Below are 22,771 nucleotides of genomic sequence, written 5' to 3'. Positions count from 1 at the left end.
GAAGAAAGTGGAAAAACAAAAGGCATGGGTAAATGCAGTATTTTCTTCTTTTAGTCCCCAATTCATGCGTAACGGTTGAAATAAGAGCTGGATATGGCGGTATGTGCCTGGCACCCACCACTTGGGAGGTGGAGGAGGGGACCTATAGGAGATGGGTCTTCCGGTACATACAGAGTACGAGGCTACAGGAGACCCTGTCTCAAAAGAAAATGGGGTAAAAGTAACACTCAAGCATCACACAATTCCCAATGTACACAGAGGAATGCTTAAGACAATTTTTGGGGACTGGAGAGATGGCTCAGCAGTTAAGAGCCTTGACTGCTCTTCCAGAGGTCCTGAGTTCAATTCCCAGAACCCACATGGCAGCTCACAACCATCACAACTCCAGTTCCAGGGAATCCCACACCATCTTCTGACCTCCATGGGCCGACACATGTCCAGGCAAACACTCAGTCACATACAATAAATCCCTTACTATTTATTTATTTATTTATTTATTTATTTATTTATTTTTATTTTATTATACAAGTACACTGTGGCTGTCTTCAGACACACCAAAAGAGAGCATCAGATCTCATTACAGATGGTTGTGAGCCGCCATGTGGTTGCTGGGAATTGAACTCAGGACCTCTGGAGGAGCAGTCAGTGCTCTTAACCGCTGAGCCATGTCTCCAGCTCCATAAATCTTTTTTTATTTTTTTCTTTTTTAAAGAGACAGTTTAGGCAGACTATATAGAGCAGAAGTGCAAAGGGTAATGGTTCAAATGTTTCACTGGATGGGTGAGATGGCCTCGGGGAGTGGGTATCTATGTTTGTAATGCAGAGCCCATAGCAGTCACCAAAGAAGACGTAGACAGATGATGTATGGCCATGGCTCAGGGCTGCATGCTGGCAGCAAGTAGTGTTCCTCGATGGCCTCTGTTTCGATTCCTGACTCCAAATCTCTGTTTGAAACCTACCTGACTTCCTTTCGTAATGGACTGTGATTGGGAAGAATAAACCAAATAAACCCTTACACACATACACACACACACACACACACACACATACACACACACGCACACACACACACACACCAAAAAAAAGAAGAAACATGAATCCGGGTATGGTGGCACATATCTGTAACCCTAGCACTCATTTGGGTAGAAGGGGAGAGGGATCAGGAATTCAAGGTCATCCTTGGCTACATAAAGAATTTGAGGCTAGCCTGGGCTACATGAAACCCACTTCAAAACATATATGGTCTGCCATTCCACTCCAAGGTATACAAATTACCCTCTGTTTACATGAAGATTTGACAAGAACATTCATAGCAACGGTTGGAGAAACCACCCCAGATTCATAAACAGGTGAAGGGAGAAATGCATTTCAGAACATTCCATAAAAGTACACTGCTCACACATGGAAAGACTGAGCTGCTGCGCATCTCAGACCAAAATCAAAAACTTGTCACAGTTCCGTGCCAATAAAGCCCTAGGAAGGTACACACATAAAGCAGCAAACATGTGGACGAAGAGGGTGGGGGAGGGGCCCAGGGAAACCGGGAGTAGCGATAAACACTTTCATTATCTGACTGGAACAGTTTCACTTGTATATACAGGTATCTATAAACATGTAATTGCCACTTTGTATATATTGTAAAAATATTAATTATGCTCCCATGAAGCTGTTTTAGAAGGGATTTATAAGCAAAATAATAGTCAATTAGACCTCTAACCATATAAAAAGATGCTCAGCCTTTCATTATAAGGGAAATAAAAAAAAATGATAGTCACAAGGAGGACCATTCCTTATCTGTCAGGTTGACACAGTTGCAAACATACAGAGTGCTGTGGAGGTAACAGGGAAACTTGCATCAAAGCAACCCTAGTGGGAGGCATAGAACATAGGATCTCAAGGGGGAGACTTGGCAGCACACAGAAAAATCAGTTCTGTATTCATGCTTCTTGGAAAGTGTCCCACGTACACCTGCATGTGCATGTGCGTGCCCTCACACACACACACACACACACACACACACACACATGCACACACATGCACACACATAGACATGTGCACACACATAAGCACACACATACACACACACACATGCACACACATAGACATGTGCACACACATAAGCACACACATACACACACCTGTGCACACAAACACACATATCTGTTGTAAAACAATGTAAAATTGAAAAATATTGGAGATGACCTACATATCTAGTCTAGGTGACCAACAGAACATCTAGACAGAACAGGATTGGGTGTGTCCAAAGGACACACAACCCCAAGTAGGGAAATAAGACATGCGCTTCGAGACAACAAATGGGAAAGATAGGTAAAGTCAGAATGGTAGAGCTCACCTTTAATCCCTGGGTGGCTGAAACTAAAAGACCACCATGCATAGTAAGTTCCGAGTCAGCCATGTGAGACCCTGTTTGAGAGAACATGCCCAAACAAGAAAATTCAATGTTAACGCCATCTTTGTGTATTAGGAAGGATGGGTGGGAGAGGGAGACATAAGGGGTTGTTCTTAGAATATACCATTTGGTTCTATACCCTCTCATCCCAGCGTGTAGGAGGCAGAAGCAGGTTGGTCTCTATGAGTCTGAGGCCAGTCCGTTTTATCAAGCTCCAGGCCAGCTAAGAGTACATAGTGAGATCCTGTTTCAAAAAAGAAAACTGGAGAAGAGTACAAGGGAGTACACATCGGCACCCTAAAAACACCCGAGCATCTGTGTGAGTCATACTGGACTAAAAGGGTCCCATACTGCTGGTGGCCAGAGGGGTTCAGAGGACAGTCCCCAGCAAAGCAGCCTTTTCTGGTGAAAAGTCTCCAGAAAGTCATTGAAAGTCCCGGAAGTTGGGTTGGGGATTTGGCTCAGTGGTAGAGCGCTTACCTAGGAAGCGCAAGGTCCTGGGTTCCGTCCCCAGCTCCGAAGAAAAAAAAAAAAAAGTCCCGGAAGTTGTTCTGAGGACTCTCAGCCAAGGGGGAAACAGTGTTCAGGAAAATCTACCAAATCCTTCCAGGAAGGGAGTGTGGGTTTGGGGTACTTGCCTTGGCCCATCCCTCCTCTCTGCCCGCATGATACAAGCTCCATTCTAGATGGGTGCAGCTAAGGACAAGCTCCCTCCTCCATGGGCCAGCCCGGGGCCACAGCACAGGCTACCAACGGCTCAAACGTCTGTCAGGGTCCTTTTTCACCAAAAAGAGTGCCCTCTAGAGGTTCGAAGTTCAGCTCTGGGGAGGCCCAGTCTCAGAGTCTTAACCCAGCCTTACAGTAAAACAGTGGGTCCCTACCAAGAGAAATGAGTGGAAATCACAGGCTGTCCCTTCTCGGTTGCTAGTTATTGGAGCAGGGGTGGCCTGGCTGCCTCAGCTAACAAACAGTGCTGGGAGGTTCCACTAGGGGGCAGGCCAACCTAAGGGTAGAGAACGCCCTTGCTCAGCCAAGAGGATTTCAGAAAACAAAGCAGAATTCCAGGCAAGATACTGCCAACAATGAAACTTAGGCGGTTGCATAGACAAAGGAAGAGTAGGAAAAAAAGAGCAAGAAAGGACTGGGGATGTGAGCTGGTAGAGCGATTGCCCAACACACACGAGGCTTGGGTTTGATTTCCAGCACAGCATAAAAGAAGTACTTGGGGAGATGGGGAGACCGGAGGAACAGAAATTCAAGGTCATCCTCAGATCCTCAGCTAGAATCCTAGTTCAAAGCCAACCTGGGTTACAGACCCTGCTAAGGAAAAAAAAAATAGCTGAAATATTGCTGGGAAAAAAATTAACTTATGGATGAAAGAAGTTCAACAAACACAAAACAGTAGGAACGCCAAGAAAACCAGCTGGAGCTGGAGTGTGGTGATACATGTTTGCAATCCCAGGGCTCAGGACAATGGAGAGTTCCAGGCTGGCTGGAATTACAAGTGTGTGTGTTACCACATCCAGCTGTTGTCTTCTTTATTTATTTTTGTTTTCTTGTTTTCGTTTTCTTTTCTTTCTTTTTTTCTTTTTTTGTTTGGGGTTTCAGAGATTTACAAACGAGTGAAACTGAGACGGTTGATCTCTCAGATCTATCAGGACTGAAAGATATTTTAGCTCAAGGGACAATTATACCAGGTAGAAGCTCAGGTCTATAAACAATGCTAGAACTGCTATTATTGGGGTGCAGGAATTGCCATACAAACCATATGAACACTGACCTCAGTTAAGCAAGAATAATTTCTTGAACACACGCCCTGGTCAGACCAGCGCCATAGCTCAGAATTATCTGAACTATGACAACAGATATATTTTTGTCAGCTTATAAGGGGGAAAAAACCCACACACAGGTGCAGGAAGCTCTTACTCAAGATATTTTAGACATAACAATTCATATTGACCTTTGATTTGATAGGTCCTACGTAAAGCTTTGTGGAAATTCTTAAGATTAGCAAACCTCATACAGAACATTCGGAACATACAGAACAAAACAGGGTTTGTGGTCAGCATGTCCTTGCTCTGAGTCAAGTCACTTCTCTGTGTCAATGGCTGGGAGGCATGTTACAGCAACAATATGAAATATCTGGCAGGCATGGGACAGAATGGCTAAAGCTATCCGGGGATGAGGTGTGTCAGGCTATAACACTATAAGTGAATAAAGCTAAGTAGTGTACTTTGGGAGGTTTTGTTTTGTTTTGTCTTGTTTTTGGCTTTTTTGAGGCAGGATTTCTCTGCATAGCCCTGACTGTCCTGGAACTCACTTTGTAGACCAGGCTGTCCTTGAACTCAGAGATCTGCCTCCCAGAGATATGAAGAATAGGGATTAAAGGTGTGCACCACCATGCCCAGCTGTGGATGTGAAGTTTGTTCTCCCATTTTCTTTTTAAAAAATTAATTAATCAATTATGTGTTTAAGGTGTTTTATCTGTATGTATGTCTGCAGACCAGAAGAGGGCATATAGTTACAGACAGTTGTAAGCTGCCTTGTGGGTGCTGGGAATAGAACTCAGGACCACTGGAAGAACAATTAGTACTCTCTCTCTCTCTCTCTTTTTTAAAGATTTATTTATTTAATTTATGTATACAAGTACAATTTATGTATACAAGTATACACTGTAGTTGTCTTCAGACATACCAGTTCCTATTATAGATGGTTGTGAGCCACCATGTGGTTGCTGGGAATTGAACTCAGGACCTCTGGAAGAACAGTCGGTACTCTTAACCTCAGAGCCATCTCTCCTGCCCCTCTTGTTTATTTTTTTATTTTTTATTTTATTTTTCAAGATATGGTTTCTTTATGTGGTTCCAGCTATCCTGAATTAGCTCTGTAAACCAGGCTGGCCTCCAACTCACAGAGATGCTCATGCCTCTGCCTCCAGAATGCTGGGATTAAAGGCATGTGGCATCACCACCCAGCTTCCTGTCATTTTTCTTACAAGGCAGAAAATTAAAGGATTATAAATGTCCTGTGTAATACATATATTACATTATATCATTATAACATTATGCATGTATTATTACACATACATGTATCATTATGAAGTATGTATTAGCATTTGCACCAAGGCTGGGGACCAGGACTGAATGACACAATGTTTCTGTAAGGATTGTGGAACTTAAGAGAGAAATCTTTTTTGTTTGTTTTTGAGATGGGGAGTTGGTGGGGGGTGGGCGTTGGGGCTTCTCTATGTAGCCCTGGCTGTCGTGGAACTCACTCTGTAGACCAAGTTGGCCTCCAATTCACAGAGATCCGCCTGCCTCTGCTTCCTGAGTGCTGGGAGTAAAGGTATAGGCCATCACCGAAAGGCCAACACCATATTTCTTTTTTTTTCTTCTTCTTCTTCTTTTTTTTTTTCGGAGCTGGGGACCGAACCCAGGGCCTTGCGCTTGCTAGGCAAGCGCTCTACCACTGAGCTAAATCCCCAACCCTACCATATTTCTTTATGCATGTTCCTTTCCTCTAGGAAGCATCTCATTACTCCGCAAAGGACAGGCTCCTCGTAGCCTTTCCTATCTAGGATCTGAAGTAATAATTCTTTATTTCGTTTTCTACTGTGGTATTATACTGAATTTATGTCTTGCGTCGGAAGAACCAAGGGCTGGTCCTGGAATGCGGGGGTTGGTTGGGGATGCAGGAAAGATCTCTCAGTGCCAATTGTCTGGAAGGAACAACGTGGCTCCCGAGCACGCGCAGTCTGTACTTGCTCAGCTCCATTTTCCACGGGGCCGGTCCCTTCAGCGTTGAGCTGCAGTGTCCGAGGATTTTGTTCTTTGCCGCACCGCAGACGGTGCGGAGCGCCTGGCAGTGCGCTTCCGCCTTCGGCACTTCCGGCGGTGGTGCGCTGAGACTGAGCCATAGTGCTTGGCGGCTACCGCCGCCTTCCTGCGGGTCCTGCTGGCGGCGCAGCGGGTAAGACAGAGGCTGCGGGGCCTTGTATGTATGTCCCTTTTTCTTTTTGAAGCGTGCCCGCAGCCACAGGCTTTCACTGAACCCCGGCCAGCTCCGACGGTGCGGGAAGTAGTTCTAATTCAAGCCCCTTTGACGTCGTCCGGTGTCTGTCTCGGGCCCCGGGCCAGCCCAAGGGGTAGGGTTAGCTCAGGAGACTCTAGGCCAGACTAGGAAAGGGGCCTTCGGGGCTGACATACTCGCTGCTCTCCCAACCCAAGATGTGAGGTGGCGTCAGGCCTCGTGCTGCCGGGAGGTCTCATCTGGCCAGGTCCGGCCCGCAGGGACGCAGATTTCCTTGTTCGGGCACAGACCTGTTTATCCTTCACACCTGTTCCACCAGGCTGGCGTTTAATCCAGTGGCAGATGAGGGGGTAAGGTTCAGAGAGGGTGAATGGTATGTCAGGGTCACTGCTAGAAAGGTGGAGGGCAGCTCGACCCTGTGCCTGGATATACCTCTCCTGTGTTTGGGGAAGCAGGCAGCTATAACTGACAAGAGTGGTCAGCCCCTTGAGCTGAACTTCGTACCCTCCTGAGGTATGATGGTGTACTATGGCTGAAATGAGAGCGTGTTCCTCTTCTGCCTTTAGTGTGGAAAGGATGCCCAAACTGCAGGGTTTTGAGTTTTGGAGCCGCACCCTTGGGGGTGCCCGACATGTGGTGGCACCCATGGTGGACCAGAGTGAGCTAGCTTGGAGACTGCTAAGCCGCCGCCATGGAGCCCAGCTATGCTACACCCCTATGCTACATGCCCAGGTCTTCGTTAGAGATGCTAACTATCGGAAAGAGAACCTATATTGTGATGTGTGCCCTGAGGACAGGCCCCTCATTGTGCAGGTGAGCAGAGGGACTGTGGCTACCTGAGTAGCACCCGGGTTCCAGACCATGTGTATAAGGACAGCATTCCCAAGCTGTCCCCACCATATACATATAACCCAGGAGGAGGGTCGGGGTCCCTGCAGCCTTGCATGACACATGCAGTGAGACACAGCTGCTGAGTGAGCATCCCCAAAGCTAGGGACAGTCTAAGCCCTGTGAAGGGGCAGCTTGGAGAGCACGAGGGATTTGTAGCATCAGTATTACCTTGATACTTCTCCTGTCTCAGTGCCCTCCTGTCGAGAACTCTTAGTTCTTTAAAAGTTTATGCCAGTGGCTTCTGTTACATGTCATGTACAACTCATATCCCTAGTGGTATGAGATCTTCCCACTTTATCATATTGTACATGCTGGTGGAAAGACCATAGCTCATTGAGTCACCATGGGATTCCTCACAGGGCTGGGTGGCCTAGGCAGGGAGAGTCGTAGGCCTGGTTTGACCAAAGGTGACATTCATGTCTTCTTCAGTTTTGTGCCAACGACCCAGAGGTGTTTGTCCAGGCAGCTCTCCTAGCACAAGATTACTGTGATGCCATTGACCTGAACTTGGGCTGCCCACAGATGATAGCCAAGAGAGGTGAGGTCATTTCTACAGTCCTGTGTTGACGCCTGTCCAGGCCTGTTCTGGTAGAGCCTGGGTATCAGTGGGCATGGGGAGAGTTAATCCCTGCCTCTGACTGTAATGACACCTGTAGCCAGCAAGCACTCCTTTCTCTGGTCTTATCATCCTAGAGAGTTCCCAGTTGCTTGACTGGGGACCAAACTCTGCTGGCCACGTAGATATCCCACTGATAAATGTGACCGGCTGGCGGGGGGTCCTTGGCTCCGCAATCCTTTGGCTCACTGGGCCCCTAAGCAAGCATTATTGGTCTTAGGCTACTTTGGAGTTTTGACAGCTGAGAAGCTGTTTGACTTCATTTTCAGTCCTGCTCTAACCAGAAACTCGGCTGGCACCTATACACCTGGCCTAGCTGTGGAGTCCTCCGTAGTCTGAGGAGCTGGGCTGGTAGGGGGTTCATGGCAGTATAGGTGCAATGGGGGCCACTCTCATCCTCTGCAGGTCGCTATGGCGCTTTTCTGCAGGAGGAGTGGGATCTTCTTCAAAGAATGAGTGAGTCGGCTGCATGCCATCGTGTCAGCGAGTGAGTCGCCCCAGAGACAGTCTGACAGGGCTCATAAGCACAGCTGCTTGGTTGGGGCTCAAGAGAGGACACCGGTGATCCCTCTGGGGGCTCTTGGCCACAGCACTTTTCCTGCTGGAAGGAGGTGACTATAGAGTCCCCTGATGTATACCAACTATCCCCTTAGAATCAGTGCCAGGACAGCGTCCTTACTCCTGTTAGCTCCCAGTGCTCCATGGGGACTTACTGGGGTTTGGCCACCTTGGAGTAGCACTGTGGTTCCCTCAGAGACTGTCTTTTTTCTCAGTTCTGTTGGCTCATGAGCGACTCTCTGTTCCTGTCACGTGCAAAATTCGTGTCTTCCCAGAGATTGACAAGACAGTGAGATACGCCCAGATGCTGGAGAAGGCTGGCTGTCAGGTGAGGCCATGACTCCCAGGGTGGTTGTTGGGATCTAGCAGGCGGCCTGGCCTCACATCTGAGCACATTCTGTCTCTCCATGATAATCTTCCAACACCAGACGTGGCTCTTGCTTCTGCAGCTCTTGAGTGGGGGCTGCAGCCAAGACATTTTTTTGGGCGGGGCAATAGGCTCCTCCTGGCCCCACTTTTAAGACCTGCTACCCTGGCTCAAATCTCTAAAACTGCCATTCCAGCTCCAGGGTGTTGTCTGCATGGAGAGTAACATTGGGTTCACTACCATATCTCAGGCTCTCTAGACACCAGGGAGGGTTTCCTTTAGGTGAGCTCAATATGCAGCCTCTCTGGGAGCCTGGGCATAAGCCATGGGGTTATGGGACCTGGTCCTCTTTCCTGTCCTGCATGTTGACCCTGGCCATGTGGTTTCCGGAAAGAGCAGGAGCCACCCTCACTCAGCACCCTGCATCCCGAGTTCTCCAGATTTCTCTTGTACTCAGGGTTCTGCCCCTTGACTCATGTTTTCTGATTGCAGCCGGGGCTCTTCCAAAGGGGCAGGGCTCTTGAGACCCTGGGACCAGGGACAGATCCATGCCAGATGGCCTTGGTTCCTCCCAGCATGGAAAGCTGAGAAACTTGAGCAGGTCCCTTGTAATTGTTTTGAGACCTTTGCGTAGAGCAGGGTTGAACCAAGTATTGGTCTGTCCTAGCTCCTGACTGTGCATGGGCGCACCAAGGAGCAGAAGGGGCCCATGGCAGGAACAGCCTCGTGGGAGCACATCAAGGCAGTTCGGTGAGCAGGTTGGGTACAGTCATTGTCCATTGGACTTTGTGGAAGTGGCGGCAAAAACCTAGTTCCACACCTTGGGGTGTTCAGCATTGCCTGTAATGATGCCCTATAACTATCTGGGAGGGAAGGCAACAATGCCATAGAAGTCAAGGTGTCTCAACAAGATAGAAATTGGTGGCTGCCCCTCCTGGCTTAGCACTGCCCTGGCATGGTGTAGGGTCAGGCTTCTCTTCCCCCCACAGGAAGGCGGTGGGAATCCCTGTGTTTGCCAATGGGAACATCCGGTGCCTGCAGGATGTGGAGCGATGCATCCAGGACACAGGCGTGCAGGGGGTCATGAGTGCAGGTGAGCACACACATGCCTCAGCCCTTTTCTGTCCTCATAGACCTGTTTAAGGAGATGGTGTTCACTGTCCATGTCCGCTCTGTTGGGCCCAAACCAAGCCCTCAGACGGTTTTCCAGATTTGCCAACCCTATAGCTAGCCAGTGACCTGAGTGGCCAGGAGAGTATTCCAAGCTTTCTTCCTTACCTTCTCCCCAGAGGGGAACCTGCACAACCCTGCCCTCTTTGAGGGCCGGAGCCCTGCTGTGTGGGAGCTGGCTGATGAGTACCTGGACATTGTACGGCAGCACCCTTGTCCACTCTCCTACGTCCGGGCCCATCTCTTCAAGCTGTGGCACCACACGTGAGTTGCTCCTTGGGCAGGAATTGAGAGTGGGTCTCTCTAGGCAATGTCAGCACCCTGCCTGGAGTATTCTGTGGTCTTCCCAAAACAACTTGCTACCAAGTCTGCTGAAGGGCTGGCGGGTGGCTTGGCAGTGAGGGAGGGCAGGAGCCTCGGTGAGAAGAGATGACTGGCCAGGTGCCTAGGACTCGGCCTAGGTGGTGACTGGAGTGACAGGCATCTGCCTCAGGCTACAGGTACATCAGCAGCTTCGGGAGGAGCTGGCCAAAGTGAAGACCCTGGAAGGCGTGGCTGCTGTGAGCCAGGCGCTGAAGCTTCGCTGTCAGGCAGGTGCAGGGCTGGTGCTGGGAGCCCAGCAAGTTCTGCAGGGGCCAGCAGCTTAGGCTGCTGACAGGCCTTGGGCTTTTGCAGGAGGACATGGCCAGGCAGCAAGAAGGAGTGAGGCCAGCTGACAACTTACCTGCTTTCCACTGGATCTGCCAGCCTTACATCCGACCAGGGTGAGCTGAGTCAGTGTGCGGTGGGAGTACATGCACAGGCACCCTTTGCCATTGCTCTAGTCACTGAGGCAAGTCCCTGTTCTGGGTGAAGGAGGAAGAGAGACTTACCCAAGGTCCTTTAGTCCTGTGTGGCTTTGTCCTTGGGGTTAACAGGCAGACCCTGGAATCTCTAAAGTGGGCAGGCAGGCTGTCATCTGTGATCTCAGCCTCACTGGACTCAGTGTCGAAATCCTGGGCCCCTGAACCTTAGATGCCATTCCAGGAAGGCTTAATTCCTGTTAGGCATTGTGTGAACTATACCAATGCCCTGTGTCCTTGGACAAGTCCTGCTTGCCTAGGCAGCCAAGAATGGTTACTTGGGATGAATAGGAGAATGGTACATGCCCTTGGCACCTTTGGCTGTCCAGCCCCTTTGCCTTGGATCCCCCTCCTGAGATGCTCCATTTAGCCTTGGTGAACTGATCTTTGATGCTGCTCACGGTCCTTTAACCTTCAGACCTAAGGAAGGGAGCAAGGAGAATAGTAGTGGTCGAAGCAAGCGGGCTCTGGAGGAAGAAGAGGGCAGCATGGAGGGCTTGTCCAAGAATAAGCTGAAGAAACAACTGAGGAACCCTCACAAAACATTTGATCCTTCCCTGAAACGTGAGTGAAGCCAGGTTTTTTGGGCAGGTTGCCTGGAAACCTCTTCATTATCTTCATCATTTTACTGGGGCTAGGAGTCCAGGCCTGTCAAGTTTAATGCCTAGATCCAGAAACAGAGGCCTGGGCCCAGACCAGACTTCAGGTCTGACACTAAGACCCTGTGAAGGGCCTTTGAGTCTGATCCACAGTGTATGGCTATAAACCTACTCGACATACCAAAGCTCCTCAGCCAGGTGCTGTTCAAGTGACCACCAGAGTTTGCCTATATGACAAAGACTGAGTCCTGGGTGTGCCTCACCCTTGCATGGGGCTCAGGCAGTCTTCAAGCAGGCCCTGGCTGCTCCTGGGGAGCATTCTAGGGTGCTGTATATTTGGATAGTGGTGAGCCAGGATCCTGACCCAGATAGATGGGGGTGAAGGTGGGAGCCTCTCAGAGAGACACAGGACTTTTCAGTATGGTACCTAGGTGTGCAGCTTGAGTCTCACCCCAGGGCATGGTCCTCTGTGCCCTCGTCATGTTGGCAGTCTGGGTTCACACACTCAGCTGCTTCCTAGAGGTTCAGCAGTCTGGTGGCGGCTCCCTGAGAGACAGCAGGACAGACCGTATCACAGTCCTGGATGGACTATTTATAAGGGAAATGCCATAGTAGTTTCTGCCTACAATGCTGTACCACAGGAAGTGGGCATTAGGAGAGGGGTTGGTTTTGCCCTTTTTTGTTTCCTGACATCGGTCTGCATGGGTAATCCAAGCTGCCTTGGATCTCACCGTGTGTCTACTCTGACTTTAATGCTCAGCAGCAATCTGGAGTGCTCGGATCATAGCTTAAGCCTCCACACTTGGATGTTGTTTTCAATGGGAGACAGCAGTGACAGACCTAGGGCTCTGGATGCTAGGGGGTGGTGTGGGCAGCCCACCTGCTCTCTTCTTTGTTTCCAGTGAGGTCATGCTCAGTCCACTGTCAGCCAAATCTTATCATAGCTCAGTTCCTGGCCTGGGTGGCCATAGCAAGCTAAAGGTGGGAACCTCAAAGGGCTCAGAAGTTAAGAGCGCTTTCCCTGGTTGCTCTTCTAGAGGTCATGTATAATGAGATCTGGTGCCCTCTTCTGGTGTTCAGGCACATGTGTAGACAACACTGCAGCTTTGTAGGGGTGGATGGCAACTGCTCACCCTGACCCGCCTCGTTCGTCCCATTCAATCTGCCCTTTTTTCCCCTCCAGCCAAATATGCAAAGTGTGACCAATGTGGAAATCCAAAGGTAAGCTGGCCCTTCTGTTCGGTGGGCAGACAGTCCTCATGGGCGTTCTTATGCTGCTGGTACTACTTACCTCAGAATTGAGGCCAAGTACACGTGCTGACCTCAGCTCATTAACTTTCCGTGCACAGGGCAATAGATGTGTGTTTAATCTGTGCCGTGGCTGCTGCAAGAAGCGAGCTTTCAGGGAGACCGCAGACTGCCCAGGTGAGCTGCGACTGCTCACCCACCCTCCAGCAGCAGTGAGAACTTTGGCTTCCTGACCCCCATTCTCCTCTCACCCTCCCTGTCAGGTCATGGATTGCTTTTTAAGACCAAATTAGAGAAGTCTCTGGCCTGGAAAGGGATCCAGCCTGGACTGCAGGAAGCTCAGCAGGTGAGGCCTGTAACACCAAGTGGTTTCTCTGAAGTCATGGGTAGTGCCCTAGCCTGAAAGCCAGCAAGAATCATCTCCACCCAGGACAGCCACTGAAGCCTGGACATTCTTTAAGGAAATGCCTTTACTCAGGGAATCTCCTCTTTGACACAGAAGAACATGTTGATGTCTGCTGGTGGGGACCGGCAATGTTACACCAAGGGTAGTCTTGGTTGGACTTGCCCTGTTCCCACATGTGTTTTCAGAACTCAACAATAAACCATTTCAGAGCCGCATTTGCAGAGATCCATAGTAACGGCCTATGGCTACTCTCCCAGCCCTCATCATGGACCTCCCTCCTCTTTCACGTGGTCAGAGTATCCAGGGCACACAGGCAGAAAGGAAGGGAGCCTGGGGCAATGATCAATCTGTACTTTAATGGACTACTTGGTTAGTGACACTGCTGCAGTCAGAACTACATGGACAGGAAGGGTTGAGGAACCCTTACCTGGGAATTGCACATGGTCTGTTTCATTGGGACAGAAACCTAGAGTCAGGCCCGAATGGCCATACTGGGCAGCCTGCCTACCACAGCAGAGGGGGCCTCCGAGCGGAAGGCCAATGAACTGGCATCCCAGGGGCTGGACTGCTCTAATGAACCACACAGTCTGGGGTCTCATCTTGAGGAAAGCAGGCAGGAGGCCCAGGTGCTGCTTCCACTGGCAGAGGAGCTGTGCAGACTAGTCTGAAGGTCACGGGAATGCCTTTCACATGTTGGTGCTCATCCGTGACTGGCTGTTTGCTGGAGTCAGCTCCCCTTGGCTCCCTTCTCTAGGAGGAGACTGCAGTGGACAGGGAGGGGTTCAGTGGAGGCTGTGTGAGTGCTGCCCATTCCCTCGCACCCCAGGCTGTTCACCTTGACATGGATCTGGTTGCGTAGCACAGCTGCTCTCAGAATCATGGCTTTGGCCCGTCGTTGGAACTCCTTGCCCATCAGCAGGGACTTCTCAAAGGTGGTGCTACGCTGATCCACGTCTCGAGCATACAGTATCTGAAGGAGGATGAGGAGGCTCAGAACAGCCCCACAGGTCTCCAGACCATACACTCACAGCAGTCCAACCCTGTGTACCCACCTTGCTGTGTGAGTCGATGCGGGCATTAATAAGGCCCTCCAGGATGAGCTGTGTGAGCTCATCCTCCAGAGCTGCAACTGTTGTGTTGAAGGCAGCAGCCATCTTGTGCATATCAGCTGACACATAGGGGCTGAAGTACTACAGGACAGAAGCCACAAGCTGTCCACTGCTCCTCAGGTCTGCATTCCATACAACCCCTAACCATCCATGCCCCCTTCCCTCAATACCCACACTTACTTGGATGAGAGCCCGGTTACGGATCTGGGTATACAGTGTCCTGACGTGAGGGGCCAGGTACATGTCCAGGAGCAGGTTGTCCTGCAGAGGAGAGCTGGTCAGGGACCCCAAGGCACACAACCTAGGTCAGTCTCAGTGTGCCATACCCTTGTGCCTTACCTTCATCTCGTCCAACATCTTCAAGCATGAGGCATACTTGGACTCATAAAATTTGAAGATGATGTCTCTGACCTGTGGCTCCAGCTCCAGGAACAACTTGAAGGAGCTGAGGATACCAGAATGCTCAACTAAGAAGGGACAGAAGGGCCTGACTCGACAGGAGCAGAGGTAGGAGCCCACTACCCACCTTACCTGCTGGAGATGACATTGCGTTGCAGCTCCTGCCGGTCAAAGGTGGCTAAGGCACATAGGCCACCATAGACAGCCACATTGCTGGGGGACAGCAGCTGAGAGGCAGAAGGGGAGGTAGGTTCAGAAACCTGGGGTCCTGGGCACTGACCGCTGCACAGACCAAGGAGGAAGCCTAAAGGTGGGGGTCTGACCTGCCCTTCCCACTACCCATTCAAGACAATGCTTAGACCCTCATTCAGGAGAGCTTAACAGCCCAATCCACAAGCTTTCACTTCCTCTTGTATACAGACTTGGACAAGCTGAAGAGTGCCTCATGCCCCTCCTCACCTCTGGGAAATCACAGTGATCAAAGGAAGCCAGAAGGAAGCACTTGGCAGCTTGCTTATACTTTCGTGCAGCCAGCTCAGCCAAGCCTAAAAGGCAAGGAGGAGACTGATTTAGAGGGGGTATAGGAGCCCTAGAAGGCCATGGCCATCAGTGGATCCTTGGCCTCCTACCCCAGCATTCCCCAGTTTAGGGATGGAAATCCTAGCTGTTAGTAACAGCATCTAAATGAAAACATCCCCACAAGCAGGGAATCCTCAAAATGCCCATGTTATATACCAGGCTCAGGGAAACCAGCTGACCTACTTCCCTAGACCCCACCAGCTTCTCTGTACTAACTTGAGCAAGTGCCACCTACACATGCACAGAGGGAAGAAGAGCGGGAGAGGTGGCTGGAAGCCTCACCTGCAGCACACTTGAGCTTGGTGAGGATGGCTTGAGTCTGGCTGTCCCGCTCTCCCCGCTGCTGCAGGAGAAGAAAGCAGATATGAGAGGCCCCCCGCCTGCCTTCCTTATTTAAGGAGCTCTATTCCCTGTCCCCACCCTACCCCAAGAACAAACTCAAAGGGACACTGAGGCAGGGAAGGAGTATACGGGGCTCCAGGGGACAGGGATGACAACTTCTAGAGCAGGGCATCTGTGGAGGTGGACCTTACCTCAGCAATCTCTGGAGTAGACTCAGCCTTGCTGACATAGCTTAACACATGAGACCAATTCTGCAAGTAGACACTGACCTGGCAGGTGAGTAGGCAAGGCCAGATTAAGTCGGAGTTGTCCCTTTAGGGCCCTCCATGCCTACCCAGCTGTCACCCAGGCCACCTTGATGACATTGAGGCACATGTTGATGACATGCTTAGCACTGGTGCAGTAGTCTCGGGCTCGCGAATAACACTTGAGGGCATTGCTGAGGTCCCCACAGTCCAGGTAGTGGTCACCCAGGTCATCATGGCCGCGCCTGTGGGCCTGGCAGTGAGTGAATACTGGTCGAGGGGCCAGCTAGGCCCAGTTGCCCACCTCCCCTGCCCAGAGCAGGCCAGCACCTGATGCTCTCCTTGATAGAATTGCCCTTGTAGTTCTTCAAGTCCGTGTCTAACTTCTCCAGTTTCAACAGGGCCTTCTTCCGAGTGGCCTCCACCCAGGCTGTGTCCAGGGGTGGGGGCTCCACTCCACTCTCAGGGATGGCATCAGGTGCATTCTGCAGCTCCCTGAGGGATAAGGTAGTCATCAGGATAGTGATAACCATGGGGAGCCAGAGGCTGGTTCTCCAGAGCCCTTTGCCTCTCCCTGCCCCACTGAAAGGGCCCAGTCTGTACCAGAGGCACAGAGACAACTGCTGATCTAAGAGACCCAGCTAGACAGGCGAGTTCAAGGAGAATAGGTGGTTCTGACCCAGGTAGTGGGGTGTGTGTGTGTGCGTGTGTGTGTGTGTGTGTGTGTGTGTGTGTGTATAGGAGGACAGCTATACCAGACTCTCAAGAATTAGGAAGCTCGATTGTCCGCATAGAAGCAAAGGAAGCCAAAGAAGAGAAAATGGCCTGCTACCACTTCCCCGCCCCAAGAAGGAAGCACTGTTATGCTTCTCACCTACTACAGGCTTTCACCTGCTATCAGTGCATCACAGGTGAAATGCTGGGCCAGAACAACCACGGCCAGCCCAGCTCCGGTCACTTGCCTCCCCTGCCCCCCAAAGCTTACTTGCCTGGTAGCCTCAGAGAGCTTCCGGTGTATCTCTTCATACATGTCCACATTGAAGGTCCTCTGCACGAAGGACAGAGCCATTTTCAAGGCCTCCACTCGCAACGGAGGGCAGCGGTCAGCAATAAACTGTAGCCGCTCAATACGCATCAGACCACTGTAGCTGGCTGCATACTGCTCCAGATCCTTGTGGGGAGGAGGGGATAAGAGGGTCAAGTGGGGGGTTGGGGATTTAGCTCAGCGGTAGAGCGCTTGCCTAGCGAGCGCAAGGCCCTGGGTTCGGTCCCCAGCTCCGGAAAAAAAAAAAAAAAAAGAGGGTCAAGTGGGGTAAGCAAGGACCTGACCACCTGAGCACAACAGTAAGTCTTCACCTGCGTCCTGGGATCACATTTAGATGCTGGGAAGACACCACAGGAGTGTGTGAATTAAAGACCTTCAGGACCAAGCTCTGCACTGGGAAACGGAAGCATGAGCATACGCTACCTAACAAGTGATGGATGCTGGGCTAAGAAGAGAGGAAAAGTGTGTTGGCTGCAAATAGAGCTTTGCTTCACACTGTTGACTTGACGGGACTGTTCCCTGTGGAGAAGTGGGTGCAGGGTCTTAGAACTGCCTGAGAACCCAACATAGGTGGGCAAACGAAAAACCAGTTTCCTGGCTTAGAGAGATGTGTCTAAAGCGGTTGCTAAAAGCATCAACTGTCCTAGGACATACAGTGGGAGTCTGACTTGGACCCCTCAACACATCGAAGCTGCCAGCAGTCCTCCGCCACACAGGATCCATACCAGGGTGGGGTTCTCCACCACGTAGTTGACATCAGGTGCGTTCTGGGGATCTTCCTGCGGATCTACATCAATCTGCATGGGTTCCACGGCCCCCTGCAAAACAGAAGGAGCTCCTTGACGAAAGGCACCAGGGTGAGCAGAGTTTCCCCCATCAGCTCTGCCCACGATTTCTCAAGGCAAAACTGCACTGGGCTTCCACAGGTGCTGGCAGCCAAGTGCCGTCTTCAGCTCTCCCACCCAGGTCCTGGGCACAACACTGACTACAGGAACCGTCAAGCATTCCCAGCCGCCATCCCGATACAGCTTCCTCTAGGCCACAGAGAATGAAATAGATTGCCACCCTATCTTCATAAATCAAGAGAGTCAAAGCAGACAGGTCACGATGCGGAAGAGGCTGGCCGAGGACTCGAGGGGCCAGGGCCTCGAGCGACATCGAAAGAGCCGCTACACGGTAGGCGCGCAGCTATACCTCGGAAAGTAGCGTGCAGGCCGACAGGCTGGCGCTCAGGCTGTAGTCGCCCGACGTGCCGGGCCGCAAGTCTGACCTGCTGTGCGCAGGGCTGCGGCTCAAGTCGGAGGCCGACGACGAGGCAGAGCTGGGCGCCGGGCTGCCCCGCATCTTGGCCTGACGCACCTCTCTGAGAGGCCAGCACCCGCACGAAAAGCGTTGGCGCGCGAGGCGGGGGCGGGGCGGGGGCCGGGGCCCAGAGCGGCCCGCGAGGCAGGCGACGCTCACGCGCCCAGGCCAGAGCTGCGGGCCCCGCCCCGCTCGCCGCCAGCCCCGCCCACCAGGCTCGATCCGGACCGAACGGCCACGCGGCGAGCGCAGTTACCAACCCCTACCTGCAAGTTAAACACCTGAACCGGCAGCGGCATCTTCCACCCCCGGTGCCGCAGCGACGTTCACTTCCGGGGCGGCGCGTCCGTCAGTTCCGGGTCAAGGCTCGGGGCGGGGTGCTGTCACTCTTAAAGGGGCCGCCGCAATCGCAGGCGGGCGCCCAGCGCCCGGGCCTGGGCGATCGCATGAGCCGTGTGCGGCGAGTGCTGTGCCGGGCCTGCCTCGCGCTGGCCGCGGTCCTGGCTGTGTTGCTGCTACTACCGCTGCCGCTACCACTACCGCTGCCGCTGCCTCGCGCTCCCGCACCAGACCCAGGTCGTGTCCCGACCGGGAGCCTGACCCTCGAGGTCTCCCGCCTGCAACCGGACGACGTCTTCATTGCAGTCAAGACCACTCGGAAGAACCACGGCCCGCGCCTGCGGCTGCTGTTGCGTACCTGGATCTCACGAGCCCCACGGCAGGTGTGCGCCCCTTCCCCCTCCTTGTAGGTTCCTGGATTCCAAACTGGCGCCCCCCTGTGCCCCTAACCCCGGGGCTTCACACCTGCCCCGAGACCCACTCACTGGATCCTCTGACGCCTCACGGTGTTTTCTTCCACAGACGTTCATTTTCACCGATGGAGACGACCCTGAGCTCCAGCTGCTGGCAGGTGAGACGCTCCCCTGGGCTGAGTTGTATCTACTGGGGCCATTCATTCCTGTGTCAGGCATTTGACTAGTGTCACAGAGCTAGTGTTACAGAGCCAAGACACCCATCCATTGCCAGTCTATCTCCCAACACCCATCCTTCTAGTCATCAGATTCCCCACCCTGCCCCCAGTTCCTGACAGGGTGCTGTGGCCAATGTCACCCACATTCCCTGAGGAAGGCCCAGCAGCAGTCACCTGCCAAGTCTTGTCCTGTTTCCGCCTGTGCTGTCATCTGCTTCAGAATGAGGGCTGGCTGCGGTAGGGCTGCATTGGATCTAGCCCAGTGGCTGGACAGGCATATTCCAGCCTAAACCTAAGGAGGCAACCTAGAAGTCAGCACTCACATTGCCCGTTTCCAACCGTGCAGGCAGCCAAATGATCAACACCAATTGTTCCGCTGTGCGAACCCGCCAGGCGCTGTGCTGTAAGATGTCAGTGGAGTATGACAAGTTCATAGAGTCTGGACGGAAGTAAGTAACCTCACCCCTCAGACAGCCAGGACCGAGCAGTGTGGGGGCTCCCACCCACACTGGGGGGCCTCAGTGCATAGGCCTCTCCCTCCACCTTCAGATGGTTCTGCCACGTGGATGATGACAACTACGTGAACCCCAAAAGCCTGCTGCACCTGCTTTCCACCTTCTCTTCCAACCAGGACATCTACCTGGGGCGACCTAGTCTGGACCACCCCATCGAAGCCACAGAGAGGGTCCAGGGCGGTGGCACCGTGAGTGCTGGGCTAAAATCCTCCTAGGGCTGAAGAGTGAGAAAACTCTAAGATAGGCCAAGTACTCTGGTTCCAGACCCCCAAGGAACCATCAAATCAGGTCCAGCAATAGAGAAGGGCGTAGAGGCCACGGGTCAGAAAACCCCTTGTGCCTTCCGCAGACTCCTATATGGTGGCCTAGGATAACAGTAACAAGACTCCTGGAGGGTTGAGGGTAAGGAACCCCATCCTGGGCAGCCCTGATTGATCAACCTTTTCCCTTTTCCAGTCAAACACAGTGAAATTCTGGTTTGCTACTGGTGGGGCTGGGTTCTGCCTGAGCAGGGGCCTTGCCCTCAAAATGAGCCCGTGGGCCAGGTAAGTGGGAGACTGGGAGCCCAGCTGCCTGTTTTTGGGGGTGGTAAGGACTGTAGAGGTGCTAACTAGCCTCCCCTCCAGCCTAGGCAGTTTCATGAGCACAGCAGAACGGGTTCGACTGCCTGACGACTGCACGGTGGGATACATTGTGGAAGGGCTCCTGGGTGCCCGTCTGCTTCATAGCCCCCTGTTCCACTCCCACCTGGAGAACTTGCAGAAGCTGCCGTCTGGTGCTGTTCTGCAGCAGGTAAAAGACGCTCCAGCCTGGGTCAGCTTGGCTCCCAAGGGGTCTCCCAGTTGTGCAGAACTCAGGAGAGGGCTAGCCTCAGGATTTCCTTGTCCCTGGGGAGGAGGGGCGGACCCTGGGTGGAGACTTTGCCTGCTGGATGAAGCACCCTCAGGAACCTGTGCATGGCAAGTCTCATGGGGCTCTTTATGAAGGGCCACTGCCCTGCTTCCCTAAGCCTGAGGGGTGAGTGAAATTTCCTCTAGCAGGTGGAGGACCCAGGAGGAAGAACTGACCCTCACCCTCCCCGGTTCCCCTCCCAGGTTACCCTGAGCTATGGGGGTCCTGAGAACCCGCACAACGTGGTGAATGTAGCTGGAAGTTTCAGCATTCGACAGGACCCTACACGGTGAGTGGGCGCTGGAGGCTTTTGGCCTGGAGGACTCTGGCGCCAGCCCCTACCTGGCAGATCTGAGGTGACTCCTTTCCCTGACAGGTTTCAGTCAGTGCACTGCCTTCTCTACCCAGACACCCACTGGTGTCCTATGAAGAACAGGGGTAAGGAAGCTTTTCAGTAACTGGTGACCCCCGGTGGCTGCTTTACCTGGCTCCCTCAGGCCTTGGATTCAGGCAGTCAGCAGAAGCTGCTTGAAGGCCTCCCATGACCTCGGTCCTGGTTGGACACCAGGTACCTTGGGAAAATGAGACAACCGGGCTGTGCCTGCTGAGATCATCCAGGAAGAGAGAGAAGGGCCAAGCTGCTGAGACATTGACGCCTCTAGCCAAGCCCAGAGGTCCTTCTCGTGGATAAGGTCTACTACCCCAGCTACCCCATGACTGTGGCCCAGGAGGGGACTGGTTCCCAGCCTCCCACAGCTGCAGCCTGTCCTCGACTGCAGAAGATGGTGCCAACGGGTTGGCCATTAAGGGGTGGGCTTCAGACCTGGCCACTGGCTCTTGCTGGAGGGCTCAAAGAGCTACCACTAAAGCCAGAATGCTCAGACTGTGTGGCCGGTGGACACTGAGGACCAGCTTCAAGGCTGTGCTCCCACGCAGGGCTGTTGTTCTTCCATTACCCCCATCCTTCCTCTAACCTGGTATTCAGGATGCTTCCCCTCTGAGCTTCCCATCACTAGAGCCTCTCCTTTGGGCTCCTCAGGAGCAAGATGCAGGCCCATCAGCTTTTACAGGGGTTCCCCATGGGGAAGTGGTTACAGTGTTGTTGAGTAAAGGCTTGTCATTCTTAGTGTGGTTCCTCTTGTCATAAATGACCCAGACCCCTGGCAGCTCAGCTCTTCAGAGGTCCACACACAACACCTCAATCTCCAGGAAGGCCCGTTCCTGCAGCACTGCCCACCTCCTCAGCCTTCCATGCTGTAAGGTCAAGCAGGACAACGTCTTTCTCAACACGCGTGACGGAACCACTGATACACATATGTCAGCATGGCTGCCATGTGCAGAACTGTGCCTGAGTAGTACTAAGGCTGGTGTGGGCACAGATGTCATGTATATGGGTATGCTGGTTATATGAGAGTGTAGGCATGTCTGCTATGCACATGGCTCTACCTTGGTACACGGCACTGTATGGTCACATGCATAATGTCTGTGTGAATGTGCTGAGAAAGGGTGTGTATCGTGAACTCTGGTGTGTGTGTGTGTTGCTGTGGAAAGATGTGTATCATTCAACTTAGAACCTTTTTTTTTTTTTTTAAAGACAGGGTCTCCCTTAGTAGCCCTGGCTGCCCTAGAGCTTGCTATGTAGACCAGGTAAACCTTGAACTTTGTCTTTTGAGGGCAGGACAAAAAGCTGGGCACCACCACACCCAACAAGGATTTAAAAAAGGGATGAAGGCATGGTTCACTTGCCTAGAACTTGTACCTACCTTGTATACTACAGAGATCCCACTTTGGCCAGGTGTGGTGGCATGTGCCTTTAATCCCAGCACTCCATAGGCAGAAGTAAGTGGATCTCTGTGAGTTCAAGGCCAACCTGGTCTATAAATGGAGTCTATCCAAGACTGTTATATAGAGAAACCCTGTCTGGGGAAAAAAAAAAAAAACTAAAAAAAGAAAGAAAACCAAAAAGCATTTTGAAGCTAAGTGTGGTGGTTTACACGTGTAATCCCAAGACTGGATAGGCCGAGTCAAAAGGGCCACAAGTTTGAGGTCAGCCTGGTCTACATGACAAGTTCCAGGTCAGCCAGAACTAAATAGAGACCCTGCCTCAGATAATCCAGGACTAGGGCCCACCATACAACTTTCTTCAGATACCGAGTAGTTGACAGTCTTAAGCAATGAGGGTGGAATCGCTGTGTCCAGAAGAAAGTGTGTTGCTGAGCTAGGATGCTGTGTGGGCTA

General features: G+C 52.1%; 3 protein-coding genes and 1 long non-coding RNA gene across 19 annotated transcripts; 2 read left to right on the top strand and 2 right to left on the bottom strand.

The window, feature by feature from the left end:
* Positions 1-477: 477 nt before the first annotated feature.
* On the bottom strand, positions 478-3,395 carry LOC120095225 (uncharacterized). Of its 2 annotated transcripts, XR_010055925.1 has the most exons (4): positions 2,891-3,395; positions 2,535-2,654; positions 2,354-2,424; positions 478-980 (listed from the first exon to the last, which is right to left on the bottom strand). It is a non-coding gene; the product is annotated as an uncharacterized LOC120095225 (long non-coding RNA). The 2 variants fall into 2 exon arrangements; XR_010055924.1 differs by having other exon boundaries at positions 478-2,654; positions 2,891-3,357.
* Positions 3,396-6,224: 2,829 nt separating this feature from the next.
* Dus1l (dihydrouridine synthase 1-like) lies at positions 6,225-13,361 on the top strand. 4 transcript variants are annotated; one of them, XM_006247875.4, is made up of 14 exons: positions 6,225-6,379; positions 7,006-7,252; positions 7,760-7,868; positions 8,352-8,402; positions 8,780-8,832; positions 9,539-9,621; positions 9,861-9,964; positions 10,161-10,305; positions 10,535-10,631; positions 10,717-10,805; positions 11,302-11,447; positions 12,666-12,703; positions 12,832-12,907; positions 12,994-13,351. In XM_006247875.4, the coding sequence occupies exons 2-14, from the start codon at positions 7,016-7,018 to the stop codon at positions 13,131-13,133; spliced, it is 1,368 nt and encodes a 455-aa protein (XP_006247937.2). In that variant the 5' UTR covers positions 6,225-6,379; positions 7,006-7,015; the 3' UTR covers positions 13,134-13,351. The 4 variants fall into 4 exon arrangements, with proteins under 4 accessions (XP_006247937.2, NP_742015.2, XP_038941132.1 ...); NM_172018.2 differs by having other exon boundaries at positions 6,291-6,379; positions 8,720-8,832; positions 12,994-13,361; XM_039085204.2 differs by lacking the exons at positions 6,225-6,379; positions 7,006-7,252 and having other exon boundaries at positions 7,770-7,868; positions 8,352-8,433; positions 8,720-8,832.
* A 111-nt stretch (positions 13,362-13,472) lies between these two features.
* Gps1 (G protein pathway suppressor 1) lies at positions 13,473-18,556 on the bottom strand. 9 transcript variants are annotated; one of them, XM_063268313.1, is made up of 14 exons: positions 18,424-18,556; positions 17,581-17,673; positions 16,796-16,981; positions 16,141-16,301; positions 15,920-16,055; positions 15,757-15,834; positions 15,506-15,566; positions 15,104-15,189; positions 14,777-14,871; positions 14,585-14,690; positions 14,426-14,506; positions 14,189-14,326; positions 13,972-14,106; positions 13,473-13,897 (listed from the first exon to the last, which is right to left on the bottom strand). In XM_063268313.1, the coding sequence occupies exons 1-14, from the start codon at positions 18,454-18,456 to the stop codon at positions 13,823-13,825; spliced, it is 1,464 nt and encodes a 487-aa protein (XP_063124383.1). In that variant the 5' UTR covers positions 18,457-18,556; the 3' UTR covers positions 13,473-13,822. The 9 variants fall into 9 exon arrangements, with proteins under 9 accessions (XP_063124383.1, XP_063124384.1, XP_063124381.1 ...); XM_063268314.1 differs by having other exon boundaries at positions 15,506-15,563; XM_063268311.1 differs by lacking the exon at positions 18,424-18,556 and adding an exon at positions 18,050-18,357 and having other exon boundaries at positions 15,506-15,563.
* Position 18,557: 1 nt separating this feature from the next.
* On the top strand, positions 18,558-21,659 carry Rfng (RFNG O-fucosylpeptide 3-beta-N-acetylglucosaminyltransferase). Of its 4 annotated transcripts, none has more exons than XM_006247910.5 (9): positions 18,604-18,879; positions 19,019-19,067; positions 19,474-19,576; positions 19,677-19,830; positions 20,099-20,187; positions 20,269-20,434; positions 20,737-20,822; positions 20,910-20,971; positions 21,102-21,659. In XM_006247910.5, the coding sequence occupies exons 1-9, from the start codon at positions 18,604-18,606 to the stop codon at positions 21,116-21,118; spliced, it is 1,002 nt and encodes a 333-aa protein (XP_006247972.1). In that variant the 3' UTR covers positions 21,119-21,659. The 4 variants fall into 4 exon arrangements, with proteins under 4 accessions (NP_068621.1, XP_006247972.1, XP_008766702.1 ...); XM_008768480.4 differs by having other exon boundaries at positions 20,680-20,822; NM_021849.2 differs by having other exon boundaries at positions 18,558-18,879; positions 20,910-21,659.
* The last annotated feature ends 1,112 nt before the right edge of the window (positions 21,660-22,771 follow it).

This window comes from Rattus norvegicus, chromosome 10 (assembly GCF_036323735.1).
Source record: "Rattus norvegicus strain BN/NHsdMcwi chromosome 10, GRCr8, whole genome shotgun sequence".
NCBI classification, from domain to species: Eukaryota; Metazoa; Chordata; class Mammalia; order Rodentia; family Muridae; genus Rattus; species Rattus norvegicus.
Note: the sequence above shows the minus strand (reverse complement) of the source record. Positions and strands in the feature narration are given on the sequence as shown.